Source organism: Diabrotica undecimpunctata, chromosome 2 (genome assembly GCF_040954645.1).
Source record: "Diabrotica undecimpunctata isolate CICGRU chromosome 2, icDiaUnde3, whole genome shotgun sequence".
NCBI classification, from domain to species: Eukaryota; Metazoa; Arthropoda; class Insecta; order Coleoptera; family Chrysomelidae; genus Diabrotica; species Diabrotica undecimpunctata.
Genome location: NC_092804.1, coordinates 4,772,613 through 4,791,572, shown reverse-complemented (window position 1 = coordinate 4,791,572; position 18,960 = coordinate 4,772,613). Strand labels below are relative to the sequence as shown.

Sequence of the window (18,960 nt, the reverse complement as noted above, 5' to 3'; positions counted from 1 at the left end):
GACTAAGCAAGAAAAAATGCGCACCTAGATTTGTAAACCTCTGCATAAGCGACATCTCAATCAGATCAGCCAAGAATATGTCGACAATACAGCGTCGAACTATTGGTCGGTATTAATTATAAAGAACACCATGACTCAGTAGGAAAGATTATCCACCAAGAACCAGCTGACAAACTGGGACTTCTCCAAACCGATCATCTTCCTTATTATCAATATGTCCCTGACAGAATGCTTGAAAATGACAACTACGAGCTATGCTAGGTCCGCACTGTGCTCACAGATAAACCAGTGGCACATAATGGACCGGATTTCAAACTAGCTAATAAACTTACTACGCAAACAACACTTATGGATGTGGCGATACCTAACACCAATAATTTGCGTGTTAAATACAACGAAAAGATCGCCAAGTACAGAGATCTAGAAATACAAATCAGGAGATAATTGAGAATGGAAAGTATCCAGACAGTATTGTATCTTCTATTGGTGTTATTCCCAAAATGTTCTGAAGAACATCTGCTGAGAAACAGCTGAGTCTAAATGAACATCTCTATAAGGCCATGCAGAAAGCTGTACGCCTTCCGACGTCCAGATGTGTACGAAAATTTTTGGGAGATACTCCAACATACCAAGTCACCTAGGGCTCGATAATATGGAAAGAGTTCCATCAGAACTCAATCCTTAGATGGAGTGTGAGCCGTTTGGCTAAATCTGGATAACTATTGGTTGCTTTACTTTAAAATCCTGAAACACGTTACGAAAATATATATACTCAGTAGTTATTGGGGAATGGAAAATTCTAGGTAGACTTCTCTGTAAAAATTATAGTTCCCCTTATTTCGAAATCGAACATTTTTTAAGCATCGGCTTATTCTTAATAGTTTCCATCACTTATATTTAAACGTTAAGTAATCCACTGATATCGAAAGTCGAAGTGGGTAGTAATTTTATCAGCTAATTTATCTTTTATAATAATGAATATATCTACTATACTACAATCGCGATAGTGAAAACCGATAGCATTCAACAGGCATTGAACTTTAAATATTGTTTTATCGGATAGTATTATTTCCTGTTCCTATTATTTTAAATGAAGATAATACAAAGGAAGTCTAACCCGTATAGAATTTACTATTCACATTTGTATATAATAATTAATAGTCACTTCCGCGTTCCCAATTTCTTAGAAAGCGATATAACAAGCGTGTAACGTACGTGCACATGTGTAAAAAATTATTCTATTATTTACACTTAGATAAAAAAAATAACCAGTATCAAATGCTCTAGTATATGACAGCTTCCGCGAGCTTACGGCCCATGGAAACCGCTCCCTCACAGTCTTTTCTTCTTCTTCAGTGCCTTATCCGGTCCGGATGTTGGCGATCATCAAGGCTATCATGGTTTTGTTGACTGCTCTGCGAAACAGCTCTGCTGAGGTCATCCCAAACCATTGTCGGAGATTTTTCAACCACGAGATACGACGGCGTCCCGGTCCTCTTCTGCCAAATACTTTACCCTGCATAAAGAGTTGAAGAATTTGATATTTTTCTTTGTTCCGCATCACGTGTCCGAGGTACTCAAGCTTACGTTGTTTAATTAAATTAAGCACTTCTTTTTCTTTTGTCATGCGCTGTAGGACCTCAACGTTGGTGACATGGTCCACATAAGATGTTTTTAGTATCCTTCTGTATATCCACATCTCGAAGGCTTCGATTCGTTTTTCAGTGGCTTGCGTCAGTGTCCAGGCTTCAACTCCATACAGTAACACTGGAAGAACGTAGCACCTCACTATACGCATCTTGGTTCCCAAACTGAGATCACTGCAGCACAGCAAGGATCTCAACTTAATAAATGTGGACCGTGCCATTTCAATTCTGGATCTAATCTCTTGAGCGTAGTCCCATTGTACGTTGAGGGTAGTTCCGAGGTAAGTGAATCTGTCGACTCTGGATCTCTTCGCTACCTGCCATTAGTGCCCCGGGATCTAAATTTGTACGGCTGACAACAATGAATTTAGTTTTCTTAATATTAAGGTTCAGTCCGTATGTTACGCTCACAGTTCGCACTCGGTCTAGTAAGGCCTGCAGATCGTTTAGGCTGGTTGCTAGTAACACAGTGTCATCGGCGTAGCGGATATTATTGATGTATTCACCGTTCACTCGGATTCCCATGTCTAGGTTTGTGAGGGCTTCATTAAAAATCTCCTCAGAGTATATATTGAAAAGAGTCGGCGATAGCACACATCCTTGCCTTACTCCTCGCATGATCTTCACTTGGTCGGTCAGCTGGTCTTCGACTTTGACTTGAGCACGCTGGTTCCAGTATAAATTCATGATGATCCGAATGTCCTTCTCATCCAATCCTACTCTTTGTAGTGCGGTGACCATCTTCTGGTGCTGACAACGGTCAAATGCCTTGGCGTAGTCAATAAAACAAATATAGACATCACAACTGATATCGCGGCATCTCTGAAGTAGGACTTGTAAGATGAAAAGTGCTTCACGTGTACCCATGGAATTGCGGAATCCGAAATGCATTTCACCGGTATTTTCTTCGCATTTCTTGTAAATTCTGGCATGTATGATTTTAAGAAAAATTTTAAGTGCATGACTCATAAGACTGATAGTTCGGAAATCTTCGCACGTTTTCGCAGATCGTTTTTTTGGTAGCGTTACAAATGTTGACAATAATAGCCATTCCTCTGGGATATTACCTGAATCGTATATGGCGTTGAACAGTTCAGTTAACTCCTTCGTGCTCACTTCACTCATCACCTTAATAAATTCAACGGGTATTTCGTCCGGGCCTGTAGCCTTACCATTCTTAGACTGTTTTAAAGCAGCCTTTACCTCGCTTTCTAGAATTGACGGCCCTGTCATGCAATTTATTTCCGGAAGGTTGCCTCGGTCGTCCCAGAAAAGTTCTTCGATATATATTTTCCAGGTAACCAACTTCTCATTCACTGTCGTCGCCAGATTACCGTCTTTATTTTTTTTTGCAGCCTCGATTATCCTTGAGATAGATCCAAGTGCTCTTAGGATCACTATCTACTTGGTCTAAAGAAAGAGCTTCTAGGTTTTGTTAGAAGTCATTAATTTTTTATGGATTTAGAGACATGACTTTGCTTAAGGGTCTTCTTTTGGGGACTTTAAAACGAAATCGAACGTTCAATACCAGTAGTTGATGATCGCTTCCACAGTCTGTGCTAGGATATGTTTTACAGTTGATGTAAAACATATCCTGATTTTACATAGAACCTGTTTTGTCTTCTTCTTCTGCAGCTGTTGTAGGAGCGTATAATTTTACAAGGTGTAGCGTATTGGTGAATATTCTCATTTTATTGGATATTATCCTGTCATCAACAGTATTATATCCAATTACGCAGTCGTTCAATTAAGAGGGTACAATTATTGCGACTCCATTTGTACTTGTGTTATCTGGGTCTGAAAAATAGACAACGTTGCCAGGAGTTATTTCAAAATGCCCTTTACCTCTCCAGTAATTTTCTGAGAGTCCCAGTACCGAAAGATTGTGGTCTGCAATTTTTTTTTCAATTATGTGTAACTGTCCAGGGTTTTGGATCAGTCCCTGGGCATGTAATGTACCAATTCGCTGACATTTTCTTAAATTTAGTGAAAATTTGGATTCAGTTGCACAATTTCTACCAGGTGCCTGGTCCCTTACACCTTGGCAGTCGGTAACATACCATTTCACACCATCTGATCTGGAACCGAGATGGCGCCGAGCGTGAGTCGGGTCGCTACACATCCCGTCTTTACTTACTGAAATTGTTATCGGTTTGGGAATAAATTCTCTTGGGAAATAGTGCAGTGGTTTCCAATTGCCTTCTGCACCGCTGTATATGTGCCGTTTCTGTGGCTATAATTCTCGCCGCATGATCAGTTTTGGAATAGCCAGCTGCCACTGTCCAACCTATCACCATGTCTGGCTACCCTCACTATATACCCTATTTTATACATAAAATAGATACTCTCAAGTAATAAATATTATTAGATCAAGACGGATCTGTTTTAAGGTAGATGGGAGAGGTGGTATTCGGCTTTTTGCAGAAAAAGTTGTGTGCAAAAATCAGAATGCCACCTCTGACATCCACCTCAAAACAGATCCTCCCAGGTCTAATTGTATAAATATATTAACTTAGATATATGTTTTAGTGGAATCGACGTATAGGGAACCAATTGAAGGATGGAAAAATAACTTCTATGGTGCGAGTGGTTTTTACTCAGCGCTTTACACCGGTTTTTTACAAGTTAATATTAGTAGTCGAGATGTTGTTCTTGACATCATTCCTGTTGACATGGCCATTTCAGCCCTAATAGCATGCGCTTGGGATGTTTCATTGAAAAATAATAATCGGTAAGTGTTGTAATTTTCTGCGGTATCTGTAAAAAATGTGTTTCCTTGCTTATAAATTTTAGTTGCTCTAGTGGAAGAAAATATCTACAAACAACTTTACATCCTAGTTATTTCAGGTTTTTTTCAGGACATCTTCAGACATCCCCGTTTACAACTACGTGTCTGGGCCGGAAAATCCACTTTTATTAGGAGAACTCACTGATATTTTTTTGATTTATGCAAGGAGATATCCATCAGCTCAAACCTTATGGAAGCCGCACATAATATGGGCGAATTACTACAAATTTTCCGTACTATCGTTCTTTCTACATACCATACCGGCATGCATTTTGGACATTCTTGCTATATGTACCTTCAATAAACCCAGGTAATGTATAAATATTAATATATTAAGAAATATAAGCAATAGAGGTTCTGTGATGGCCCGTCTCTAACGGATTCATCTTTAACAGTTGGCGAAAAAACACTATATAAAAACTAACCCTTTTATTTTCTACATACTAATGAACTGACTTCATGTTCTTTCTTTCTCTCCATGTTCTGGAAAGATACAAATCTGTTGTCTCCAGATACCACATTTCCGTTGTACAGGCATCGTGAAAAAGAGTTTGCAGAATATTTCTCTTAAGAGGATTCACTGGTGAATTGTAATAATACTTCTGAAGTCATAAAACTGGGAGCTGATAATAACGATTCCACATGATGGTGGTTATTTATTAATTCTTCTAAGAGAAGTCTAAATGGTGTCTTGTTGCACAATGGTAATACTTATGCCCCGGTGCCTGTTGCTCACTTCGTGTATCTCAAAGAAACATATGAGAATCTTCAGTTATTGCTAAATACAATAAAGTATAGCGAAGATTGTTGCCAACTATGTGGAGACGTCAAAATAATATCCATACTTTTGGGTCAGCAATCTTGATTCACGAAGTATCCATGTTTTTTGTGCGAGTAGAACAATCGAGTATGAAATTTACATTCCACTCAGAGAAAGACTTGTACCGGGACCAAAAAATGTGCAGCGTGATGCATTAGTTGACCCAAAAGTAGTTCTCTGCCTCCCCTTTACATAAACTTAGGACTGATGAAGCAGTTTATCAAAGCTTTAAATAAACATGGTGACTGTTTTAAATACCTGTGTGACAAATTGCCTGCATTTTCTGAAGCTAAACTTAAAGAAGTAATTTCGTTAGACCCTCCATTTTGAACCTTCAAATGGAATAGATTGCTGCAGAATACAATGACCCAGCAAATCTCCAAACTACAAATAAATTATAGCCAACATGGTCGAAAATTATAAAAAACTGGGATGCGATATGAGCGTCAAAGTTTCTGGATTCCCATAATGACTATTTTACTGAAAATCTTGAAGTTCTCCGCGAGGAACAGAAAGAACGGTTCCATCCAGACATAAAAGAGATGGAGAGAAGTTACCTAGGAAGATGGGATATTAAAATAATGGCTGATTACTGCTAGACCTTAAAGAGGGATTCGCTCGCAAAATCCACAAAAAGAAAACTATAAAACGTAGTTTTCACGGAAAAAGAGAACGATTTTATTAAAAAAATGAACAACGATTGTCTAACGTAGATTATACTGCACTTTTTTTATGAATAACTCAATTTTGCAGTGTAATTTTCTGTTAAATATAGTTTCAATAAATATTTTCTCAGTAGGTATTTTAGGCAGTTTCTATGAAAAATTTCAAACACACTTTCCCTGAACACCTGACGTGCTGAAAAAAAATTAAGCACAGATTCGTGTACAGCACACCCATTTACTATAGGAAACCTATTAAACTTGAAATACTTTTTGTTGAGAAAAAAAATGTGTGTTTATAGATAGTTCTTGTTTTATCCCAGATATTTTCTGCACATGATCAATCATAAGATTTTCCAACACATTGGGCTAGCAGTCTCAAATTCAATAAAAAAGCTCAATACTTGTTATATTTCCGTAACCTTTGTTTATACATCTCATACGATCTAAAATCTTATCAAACACATATATGCTCTATATTTTAGAATAATGGATACCTACAAAAAAATTCACTCCAGTATTATAAGTACAGCTCCATTTGCAACGAAGGGTTGGACGTTCCGAAATGACAACGTGCAGAAAGTTTGGTTAGGTATGGACCACAGAGATAAGGAAACATTTTTCTTTAATATGAGAGACGTCAACTGGACCAGCTATATTCGATCTTACGTTATGGGTATCAGGAAATACATTCTTAAGGATTCTGATAAGACACTACAGGCTGCCAAGAGGAAATATAAGTGGTAAGTAGATTTATGTTGGTAAGATTGTTAAATTTACTTATCAGAAGGGATGCAGTCGCTCCTATAGCACACCCAGGGAGGGTTTTTGGGCTTAAAACCCCCTCTCAGGGCATATAAGGTAAAAAATATATAGAGACTAGTAGGAAAATGTAACTTGTCTTTCAGACACAATACAAAACACTAATTTAATAATTATTTTACCACTTTAAATATGTAGAATACAAAAATTATTGTATAAATACACAATAATTAATAATATTTTTCTTTATATTTAGATATAGATATTAGACTCATGATAAAAGTAGACAGAACGAGTCTGTTGTGAGTAGCATGTGCCTACAGGACTGTATTTGCGACGGCCTTGTGGACTATCACGGGTTGTGTTCCTCTGCATGGGTTAGCAGTAGAAAGGAGACATCTCCATGAGATATGAGAGCCTCTGACAACAGCCATAAAAAAGAAGAAAGGAAAAGATAGCAAGAAGAGTGGAACAACACGGAAGATGTTACCGAGTGGACCAAGATGCTGATCCCGAGCCTAAGGTACTGGGTAGATTGTCTGTTTTAGGGCGTATCTTCATAGATTCAGAACGACAGATACAGATAAATGCCTATACTGCGAATATTTCGACACTGTTACTCACACAATGCTGGAGTGTAATATATGTACAGTGGAGAGAAACAGAATGTATAGAGAAATGGGTATGAACCCTGTGACTGTGAGAGAGATGTTCGTGAAGATGACGGGAAGTAAGGAGGGATGGAATAGTGTACACAATAATTACATCCAAGCAGTCATTAAAAAGAAAGGAGATAAAGAAACACCAACCGAACCAACGACAGAGATAAGATCTAGATAAGAGAAGGGAGTGTTGCAAAAATGTCGTCAGCCTTACAGCGGCCATCTCACTTTCGGAGTGCGGTAGACAATCAACTTCGCACAAGTATGAGGGGGTGGTTGTAGTTGATAGGCAGAATAACAGATACCTGAATCTTTGGCACTGCTATCTTTAGTACTTTAAATTAAACTAAAACACAAATTTTCTTCTTCTTCTAGTATCGTCTTCACTACTGAAGGTTGGCTATAAGGTACCTGAATACAATATGCCCATGTTGGTAATATGCCCATTTCCATGTTTTGCTTTAATATTTGATATTCGGGGAAGGAGGCGCTGGACACACTGAACGCCTAATATAACTAAGCCCGTGACCGACCTCAAGGTTAGTTGTGAGCTTGCCGTGGTGCAGTCAAGTTGTACGTGGTTTTTAAGAGCGTGTTTATAAAAATTGACGTCAGTTTTCATCTCTGTTTTGCACTTAAACGTTTTAATTTGTCTACGACATTAAGTGATTTTAGTCTGCCATAGAGTACTTAAAATGTAAGTAAAAATAAAATATATTATTATTCAAAATGTTTTTATAATTTAAGAAAATGTATTAATCATCATGTGTCAACAATATGCCCATAGTGTATGCTGACAATTTGCTCAATTGGGCATATTGCCAGCTAATTATAACAGATAATTTATTGATTTTTTTTGTTTTAGATAACATGCCTCGTGTCAGAAATAAGGAAATACGGTCGCAATGGAGCAATCAACAGCTAGAATCCGCAATTGCAGCAGTAATGAATGGAATGTCATACAATGCGGCAAGTCAAAGGTATAATATTTCTAGACGCACTTTGAAACGCTATGTAGAAAAAAATAGTACCAAAAAGGCAAAAATTGGGAGAAAGACTATTTTGAATATAGATCAAGAAAACGAATTGTCTCGACGAATTGTTAGATTGGCAGAAGTTGGGTATCCCCTCAGCAATAAAACTTTAAAAAAATGTGTGTTTACTTATTGTGAACAAAACAATTTGCCACACTTTTTTTCACAAGGAACCAAAATGGCTGGACGTTATTGGTTAAAAGGATTTTTGCAAAGACACCCTGAAATATCGATAAGGAAAGCACAAAACATGAATCCTGCTCGGGCTCAAAAATTGAACAAGTTCATAGTAAAAGATTATTTTGACAAATTAAGGGGTGTACTTCAAGAATTAGATTTAATCGACAAACCTGAAAGAATTTACAATGTGGACGAGAAAATCTGCAGACTCAGTCTGCATCATCAACAGACCGTTCTAGCAAAGAAAGGCGCGAAACGCGTACATTTGGTTGCTCCGGAACATGGGGAAAATGTAACTATTGTTAGCTGTGCTAACGCCAATGGTACCGCTATTCCTCCTGCCGTTTTGTTTAAAGGACGGCACATGAAGCCCGAATGGAAAGATAATTTGCCTCATGGCACGTTGGCGTTGATGACCCCTAAAGGCAGTATGAATGTGGAAACCTTCATTATTTGGTTGGAGCATTTAGCAAAATATAAATTGGAGGGAAAGTGTCTTTTAATATTTGATGGAGCCTCATGTCACTTAGACATTTCAATTGTCGAAGCTGCCGAGAAATATCAAATAACCCTTCTGTGTTTGCCTAGCGTGTTTGCCTCCTACACGATACACGGACCATATTGTTGCTACCATTGGCGCTCCATTGTCAGAATGTGCTAGAATGGCAGAAGATAGAAAAACGTGGAGGAACATTGGGAAATTTAGTTAATAGCTTCATGATATCACGATACCTGCATCAGGTTAACGACTAAGAAGAAGTTTGCCTAGCAACACAACTCATGAACTCCAGCCGATGGACAAAGCTGTGTTTCGTTCCTTTGAACACCACTGGGACGAACAAGTGTTGTTGTATTGGACCAAATACAAAGAACGTGCTTTAACAAAACAGCGATTTGGGGAAATATTTTCGATAGTGTGGGACAAGGCATTGACACCTTCTAACATTAAATCAGGCTTTGCTGCAACAGGAATATTTCCTTATAACCCCGATGCTATACCTGAAGTTGCTTTTGCCCCAAGTATTTTATCAGAAATTGAGAACATTGATCCCACTCCCATTAATGTACGCCAGAAAACACCATCTCCTACTCCAGGCTGTTCATATAACTCCTCTCAACAAAAAAGGGTACCAAACTATCAAAAGACCCAAGATTACAAAAAAAAGAAATCTAGAACTGAAACATCATCAAGTGATAGTGATAGCGGACCCATTAATGTACGCCAGAAAACACCATCTCCTACTCCAGGCTGTTCATATAATTCCTCTCAACAAAAAAGTGTACCAAAATATCAAAAGACCCAAGATTACAAAAAAAAGAAACCTAGAACTGAATCATCATCAAGTGATAGTGATAGCGGACCCATTAATCTGCGCCAGAAAACTCCACAACCAACTGCAGGCTATTCAAAAAGCTCTTCCCAACAAAATTGTTTGCCACAATACCAAAAGACGCCAATTCACATGAAAAAGAAGTCTAAAACACAAACTTCATCAAGTGAGAGTTCTGGCAGTTATACTTCGGAATCAGAAGACAGCGGCGAAGAAGTTGAATTGGCAATAAATCAGTTTCATAAAAAAAAGGAAACTTTCCTTATGAATTCTGAAAAAAAGGATTTGGAGGTTTATAACAAAGAGAATAACAATCTTCGAGAAGAAAAAGGTAATACTGAAGAAATAAAAACTTGCCAGGGCAAAACTTTGAACACATCGTTTACGGAAATGCTTGAGACTCCGGCAAAAATTGAGAAAAAAAATACACAAAATAGAAAGAAGGCAATAAATAGCAGAGCTATAGTGGTAAAAAAAATGTATTTTCTACCACTAGCACAGGTCCACGAACAGATATAAATAAAGGCACGAAACAAACTCTACCAGGTTGTTTGGTAAAGAAAAACAAAAAATCAGAAGACGTAGCAAAATGGTTTTGCAAAATTTGCGACAAAGCTGAAATAAAAGACATGCGACTATGCTTTATATGTGTACAGTACGTTCATGAAGAATGTGTAGGGCTGACAAAATTCGATAAGGAATCCTTTACCTGTCCTGATTGTACCCCACAATAATGTTCCTTAATTTTAAGTTATTTCAGTTAAAAATTCTTTATTTTGACATTTTAGTTTTTACAAAAAGGATTGTTTAATATCTTTGTTTGGTTAAATGTTTTTTATAGTGTCAATAAATATAAGATTTTGTAAGTATATGATGTTTTTTAATATTTATTTCCACATCATTTAGTGTTTTAGGTAAGCGCATATTACCTTCACTCGACTGGGCATATTACCTTCAGGGGTTGGCAATATGCCCAGATTGAGGGGTTTTAAAAAAAAAATTCGATATGAAAAAAAAATAATTGCCAAACAATAAAAAAACTAGCGATGTTTAAACACCTAAACATTGGTATAGTGTTAAAAAATATATGAAAAATATATTTTTGTAGCAATAAATTCAAAATTCCCTTAACATGGGCATATTGTATTCAGTTACCTTAACCATTGCAAATTCGTCTCTATATTCTGCGTTTCTTAAGAGCGTCTGTGTGTTTAACCCGGTCCAATCGCGAATGTTGTTCAGCCAGAATATTTGTCGTCTACCAGGACCCCTTTTTCCTTCGATTTTACCCTTCATAATCAGCTGCAATAACTCGTGCTTATTTCTAAGTATGAGCCTCAAATATGCTGTCTTTCGCCTTTTAATGGTGGTCAAAAGTTCTCTGTCTCTTCCCGTTCTGTGGAACACCATTTCGTTCGTAATACGATCGGTCCATGGTATCTTCAAATTTTAAGGACTCAAAATGAAGGTAGCGTAAAAAAGTCTTGGCCACACTCATTATAAGAATGACCACTTACAAAAAAGCCGATGATCTACTGCTTGAATATTAGTGTTTCTGGCAATGTAGAGCTAAAATTTGACTGTCAGATGACTCTTATTTTGGCCTTAATAGTTGTCGCTAAATGCAGTTATCTGTTTCACAGATTGCAGAAGACTTCTGATATATTTTAAGAGACAAGATGATATTTTCTGACATCCACGTGACGTTTGACTTTCGTGCCACATAAAGAAATTGGTCGTTTCTTAGGTTTCATAATTTTTGGCAAGTCGAAGATGGTCGCAACTTTGCTAGCATCCTTTAGGCGATGACACTCATCTTTTGCTGTTTATACGGCTTCCGCCTTACGCAAGTAAAAGTCTTTTTCTGTCTTCTTATCACAGGTGTCTGTACTTGCCCTTTTGAAACTAAGGTTGAACTGAGTATTACAAATTATTCCTGTAAAAGCTTTCCTTTACAAGTTCTTCCTATTTTTCCTCCTTACAGAAGTCACAATAAAGTTTGTACATTATTTTCAAATTACACTCCTGAGGAAGAGACCTCCTATTCGGAGTCTTATGTCTAGTGTGTAATTTTGTTCGAGGGTAATTTCTTTCCTCTTTTGTTTATTTATGACCCGCCTGAGGAGACTTTATTTTTGCTTTCTAACTACATTTTATAAACATTTGTTGGAGACATCAAGACTTTTCATTATAAACTGTTTACATACTCCAAAACCATCCAGATTATAAACACATGACACCTCTTTGTTGCTAACTGCATTTAGTTTTTTTCTTTTTATAGGTTCAGTCTGTATGGACCGATTTAGAAAAGCTGTTTGGTGATTCCAGTGTCCAATGCTCAATACTCTTTAACAATTGAAGGCCTTTGTTCTTGTGAAATATTATTTGTACATTTATTCCTACAATGATGATTTTCAAGTTCTCGTAACTTTTTTGCTCCATAAGTACCTACTGTATCCTTTGTCCATGTAAGCTTACCTGAATTTCTTGCTATTTTAGCCCTATTTTTTTTTACTTATCTGGCCTCCGATCCCGAAACGAACTCTTGAAAAACACTGAGTTTCTAATAACAAGTATTACTTTAACAACAAAATAATCTTGCTTTAGAGGTGCTATACCATTACCCATCCAAAATGATAACAAGAGTTTGTGACTCAGTGGAAAATGAGTACAAGTGTACTTGTATCTCTTCTCTTAAAAGCCCTATTCATAGTTGGCTTGGGGGCTAAGTAACTTGCCGCTAGAAAACAGCACCTGTTATCACTTAGATCTCTTTACCTCCAAATAGAATGAAATATTTCCAGTTCAGCGATGCAGTTTTCTCAATATTTACACAATTGTCACTTATATCCCTCTACTTCTAGGGTCTTCATTTGTATTATATGTATATGAGAAAACCAGATAGTAGTCAGGGACTATTTCCACGGACAATGCTACATAATACAAAAGAATATGACGAGAATCCACTAGATTAGCTATTTAAAATGTAATTATTTATTTTAGGCTCTCGATTTTCAATACAACTGCAAGATGGCTGATGATAATCTTTATCTACAACATATTTCTAAGGCTTTTCAAAGCTATTATGAATAAATAACTCATTCTGTATTACTAGGATTTTTATAAATAAAAAAGTGGACCATTTTTTACAAATTACTTATTACAGCCATGTTCGATTTTTTTTATCAGAAATTTTAATAATTCTGTTATTTATGTTATGAAGTACAAAATAAAGGAGACGTCATTATTTATCTTGTTTTTTTTTTAACCATGATCATTAACCCTGTTGGTGTGTTGCTTGAAACTTACATGCCTGGTGTGAAAAACTTTTTTTGCCAATTGAGGGGATGCCACATGCAGCGATAAATTGATATTTTAAAGGCTTTCAAGAATCCTTATTTCATACTGTAAGTATCAGAGAAACGTTAACCATTGGTTTAAATACATTCAGAATGATTACATTCTGAGATAAATCCATATTTTGTATTAGATATCATTTTTATCATATTTTTGATAGAAAAAGCTTGAACTGTATGAAAATCCTTCATATTCTACTGATTTGGATCCCTTTAACTGTCATATACTCCCAAATATTATTTATAATTGAAAAACATTTTCGTTTAAGGCAGGAAACAATGGCAGTTTTAAATGTTACACAATTGAAGGGGTGAGTGGATGAAGGGAGTAAGTGACATTTTTTAAGAAAATGAGTTATCCGCATGGATGAAGGTGGTAAGTGCTAAATTAAATTTTCCACTTATCCCCAGCCTTCTATGATTTAAAAATAACTGAGATAGCCAGCGTATGAAGGAGGTAATTGACCATACTACTTTAAATATCTAGTGAATAAAGGAGGTAAGTAACAAGATAAAGTACTTACTTCCTTCATCCATATCACAGAGAATAAAAATTGCTAAAAAACTAGATGTAAATGCAAAAAATGCCATCTTTTTAAGAACATTAAAAAAAAGGGAACCAATGAGAAAGAAAACTGGAGCATTAAAGCATAAAACTGCCACCTACCAATACAATTTAAGTTGTAGTGGCCGGCAAACTACCGTATGCAAACGGGCTTTCATTTCCTTGTTTGCAATCAGCTTGAAAAACTGATTCCAAACTTCAATAAAATCAGGGAAAAATGCTCCTGAGCCGGACAGAAGGGGAAAACACGCAGTCAGACCTAACAAGACCCCTGCTGAAGTTGCTGCTTACGTCATTGAGCATATTTCCAGTTTCCCAGCAGAAGAGTCGCACTACTCCAGGCTTTGTAATATTCACAAAAAATATCTTTCACCGCAATTTTCGATCCCTAGAATGCATAAACTTTACCTAGACAAGTGCCGAACTGACGGAAGAAATGAAAAATTTCAAATAAAAGAGATTCATTTTTAATAACGAATTTAATCTGTCTTTTGGTTATCCCAAAAGCGATACATGTAGCACATGCGCTTCTGGCAAAAGTAATGAAGAGCACACTGAAAATTACAAATCAGCGTTTGAATCTCAAAAAGCAGATAGAGAATTTGCTAGCAAATCAGATAACACTGTGTATATAACATTGGATCTACAGCAAACTATGCCCCTACCTAGGCTTAGTACCTCCAAAGCCTTTTATCTTAGACAAATGTGGTTTTACAACTTAGGTATCCACATAATAACCAAAAATGTGGAAAAAACTGTTTTCTGCACATGGACGGAAAATCAAGCTTCCAGAGGTAGCTTGAAAATTTTTAGTTGTTTTCTACGAACAATCGAAGTGGATCCAGCCTTCAAAGTAAGAGATCATCTAATTTTGTGGACGGACTCGTGTGCCGGGCAAAATAAAATTCTTTTAATGGTATGTTTGTTTCAGTATCTTGTGGGCAAAGGCATCTTTAAAACGATTGAGCACAAGTTTCTAGAGGTAGGACACTCGTACTTAGACTCGGATAGAGCATTTGGACGTATTGAGAAACGACTAAAGAAACATCAAAACATTTACATCCCTGATGAATATCGTGATGTGATTGTTTCTTCAACCAAGAAAAATATGGTGATAGACATGCAACATCACTTTAGAGACACGGAAAATATTATGAAGACCATGAAACTAATGAATAGAAAAAAAGATCTTCTTACTGAAAAGGTTAATTTCAAAACTGGAATCAAGTGGATTCGCGTAAATGTCTTTGGAACACACATTTTCAAGGAGTCTTACGATTACTACACATCTTTCAAAATGGTATGTATCCTCAAGCAGAAAAGTTTCCCATCCCTTCTACCTGAACAATTCAACATTCCAAGACATATCCAAAATACTGGATCCTTAAGCAAAGAAAAGGTAGACAACCTAAAAAGACAGCTTTGCTTCATTCCAGAAAGGGATAAGTGGTATGAAGTCATCATAGAGCAACAAAAATTTTAAGAAGGTGGTACAATATCCTTAGACTGATTCAAAAGCTACTTAGAAATTCAGTGTTTGTCATTCCTTTGTAAAACCAAAAATATAAGTGTTTACTTGACATCAATGTTATTTTTTTCCTGATTATAACGCTTATTCAAAAGAAAATGCAAATATTTATCCTAGATAAAGGAGGTAAGTCCACATACCCCCTTCATTTTGGCATCGACTCGACATAATTTTTAACACAAAAAAGTTTTTGGATAAAAGAGGTAAGTACAAATATATATTTTTCAAATAAGTTTTTAAAAATCGGGGGGATTTTTGTTTTTACAATAAAATTTATACATATCCTACCTGTGAGAATAAAAAAAATCGGTTAAAAAAATCGATTAACAAAAAAGTTCCAGCAATAAAACTTTGGAGTTAAATTTCTCAAAAACTTACTTTTGTTACTTACTCCCTTCATCCACTCACCCCTTCAATTGTTGAACAACATTCAGAATCACTGCAGTCAAAAATAAACTTACATTTTTCATAAAAATCTCATTTTATTCAGTAGCAGTCCCCCTCATCAATAATTATTAAAGAAAAATGCATCATAGAATAAAAACTTTAATCCAAATATTTTACAAAAAACATAATTTTGTAAGATCACAAACTTAAATCTAAACAGTCAGCACACATTTAAATATAAAACATGATTTGGTTTTTAATGTAGTTATTTCAAACTTTAGAAAACAATTTTTGGTATTTTATGCTAAAAGAAGTTTATTTTCAAACAGTTTTCATTTAATACCATTTAAAAATCTGTCATAAATTTAAGAAACTGATACTTGTGTCCCAGTGTGATGACTTATATCGAGACATTTTGATTCATTACTCAATCCTTCTCTTCTTGACGATTGAACCCAACTGAAAGTAGAATAATACAGAATTAAATTGTTGATACATAGTTATCTAATTGTTCAGCTAATGCCATTTTAATAGACACAAACTTACCAAATCTGATATAGCTGGTAAATTATTAGTTTGATCACCAGCTCCTGTATTGGTAGCTTCGGGTGCTGCTGGTTTGGTTCCCTTAATATTCCTATGTTGTGGGAAGCTCGGCATAAGTTTTGGATCACAAGCTGAAAAATTAATAACCTATAAATACATCTTTCCTTCATATACACCACTAGTGTGTCACAAAATCTTAGAATTACATAAAAATTGTAAAAATACTCACGTTGTGGCGGCTCTTTGAAATAACTACTTTGCAGACATTCTTCTGCTGTGGCTCTCTTCTTCGGATCATACATGAACAAGAAATTAAGCAAACGAAGACCAGCTGCTGATAGCCAAGGAAATCTTTGCTTCAAATTATTGTATGGTTGTTGCTTTAAGGTGTAGTTTTGAAGAGCTGGCAGTTGACTAAACCCTGGCCAAATTGCATCAGATGGTGTACCTATATCAAAGAACAATATGTATCCATCTTCCAACAACATTTTTTGTTTTATGAACTTACCTAGCAAATCTACAATGAGCTCTAACTGCTGAATCTCTGATCGTCCTGGCAATAGGGGTTTATGTCCTAGCAACTCCCCCAAGATACAACCAGCTGCCCACATATCCACACTGGTAGTTTGTGTTGGAGCCTGAAGCAATAGTTCTGGTGCTCTGTACCACAGAGTGACAACATGTGGAGTCATTGGCTTTAAAGGCACTCCAAACCATCTTGCAAGACCAAAATCAGCTAAAAAATAAAAGATTACTTTATTTCTTCTTTTAATACTAATTGAATTCTTCAATATTTAAATACTGACATGTTGGGGATTGCTATTTTTGTCAATATTTTATAGGAATGACAAATATTAGCAGTCAGTACACAAGCCTTTCTATAAAACAAGCCTCTAATGGTGTGTGATCAGTATTTCTGAGTCTAAAATGTTGTAAAGCATAAAATTATCATCATTACCTATTTTAACACAGCCCTTGTCTGTCATAAGCAAATTGGAAACCTTTAAATCCCTATGGACCACAAAATTATGGTGTAAATACTTTAATCCTCGCAATACTTGCAGCATAATACATTTTACTTGAGATTCAGTAAATGGAGTCTGCATGTTGTCTAATAAGGAAGCCAAATCTTGTTCACAGTATTCCATAACCAAAAAAATGCTGAAAATATATTACTTTATATAAAACTAGTAGTTATCTTACAACACACAATTCATTGGCTTAATAGAAATAACATTTAGAGTCCCAAAACAGATTTTTGGGATAAAAACACTTTAAAACATTTATGGAAAAACTGGAGAAATCAAATAATTCATGAAAAACATTAGTAATTACCATTAAAAACTGCAGTAATTTTATGGAAAATGACCATAAATGAATAGTTTAACATTCATTAATTCTAATAGCACAATAAAAGAATATTAGAAGTCTACCAAATCAAGAAACACTAAGGAAACAATAGCCAAAAGAGTTAAAGTAAATACTATGTAAACCTATGATCCTTTATTCTTCAAAGACTGATTTCCCTATAACATTTGTGTATTATTGGCAGAAGAAAAAGAAATGAATGTTAAAGCACCATAAATTAAGTATCTTAGAGATAAATCTTAAAAAATTAACTTAAAAACAAGTTTTAAAAATCTACACCTTTAAGTTTTTCTTACTAAGCCAAGAATATCATTTATAAAATGTTCCTGTCTACAAAATGTTCCTAATACACACCTTTCTAAACTGCGTCCGACAACTACTTCCTTAAGATGAACAATATTTTCGTGCTGGCAGTTCAACAAGACCTGTATTTCTCTTAAACTACTGATTGGAATACCATCTCTTTCTAGATCCATTCTCACCTTTTTAAGAGCAACAATTTTGTCAGAGCTTTGGTCCTTTGCTCTATCTAAAATCAGAAATGATTGAGGTATTTATTTAGTTACCACAGGGGACTGGACAAAACAACAAAAAATAGTGAATCTATAGAAAATATATTTACTTACAAACGATTCCGTAAGTTCCTTCCCCGATTCTATTTAATTTATCAAATTCTGAAACGAACCTGCAACGCCCCAACTGAAACATTTATAAGTTAAGTAATATAATTAATTTGAAGCTAAACCTAATCTTACCAAGTCGGCTTCTGGAATATTCATTTGTTTACCAGTCAGAAATGAGGTAAGAATGCCCTTTTTCGTAATAGGAGCAAAAGGTTCCGCTCCATTTTCCGGCTCCTTGGATTTTTGGGGTGCTGAAAATTTATATTAAATTAAGTACACGCTTACGTTAAAAGAAAAACACTTACATTTTCTTAAAACCTCTGTGGCCATATTTACACAGATTATTTCCAAAACTATATAATCTTCATGCAATAAAATCAATGCCTTTAGTTCCTCTAAAATATATTTTAAGGTTAATAATTAATAATCAAAAAATCAAATTTGTTTTTGTCAGCGTACCAACTACCAACCAGAACCAGAATATCTTTGGAATGGCGACATAGTGGAGGAAGGCAATTTCTATTTATTTCATCAAATAATCGAATTGTTCTTTTCCGTGACGTCACACAACAAATTTTGGAAATAAATCTTTTTTAATGAAAAACTTTAAAATTTACTCAAATATATTGATTTAATTTCATCTCAGGCTATATAATTGGAATATAAAATAGTAATATAAACGTTATATTCATCTCACACAAA

The 18,960-nt window shown here is 35.5% G+C and overlaps 2 protein-coding genes across 2 annotated transcripts in view; one reads left to right on the top strand and one right to left on the bottom strand.

Annotated features, from left to right (window-relative positions):
• Window positions 1-13,128, top strand: part of LOC140434116 (fatty acyl-CoA reductase wat-like) — a 51,025-nt gene extending 37,897 nt beyond the window's left edge. Inside the window, exons 6-9 of the mRNA XM_072522153.1 lie at window positions 4,176-4,377; window positions 4,505-4,744; window positions 6,402-6,659; window positions 12,889-13,128. Coding sequence (XP_072378254.1) covers window positions 4,176-4,377; window positions 4,505-4,744; window positions 6,402-6,659; window positions 12,889-12,982 — 794 coding nt within the window. The 3' untranslated portion in view covers window positions 12,983-13,128. The remainder of the gene's footprint in view (window positions 1-4,175; window positions 4,378-4,504; window positions 4,745-6,401; window positions 6,660-12,888) is intronic.
• Window positions 13,129-15,867: 2,739 nt separating this feature from the next.
• Window positions 15,868-18,736, bottom strand: Cdc2rk (cyclin-dependent kinase 10). The gene is made up of 10 exons (XM_072522149.1): window positions 18,718-18,736; window positions 18,564-18,653; window positions 18,391-18,509; window positions 18,262-18,334; window positions 17,990-18,164; window positions 17,226-17,428; window positions 16,776-17,003; window positions 16,497-16,715; window positions 16,268-16,398; window positions 15,868-16,180 (listed from the first exon to the last, which is right to left on the bottom strand). Exons 2-10 carry the CDS (start codon window positions 18,586-18,588, stop codon window positions 16,145-16,147), a joined length of 1,209 nt encoding a protein of 402 aa, XP_072378250.1. The 5' UTR covers window positions 18,589-18,653; window positions 18,718-18,736; the 3' UTR covers window positions 15,868-16,144.
• Between the last annotated feature and the right edge of the window lie 224 nt (window positions 18,737-18,960).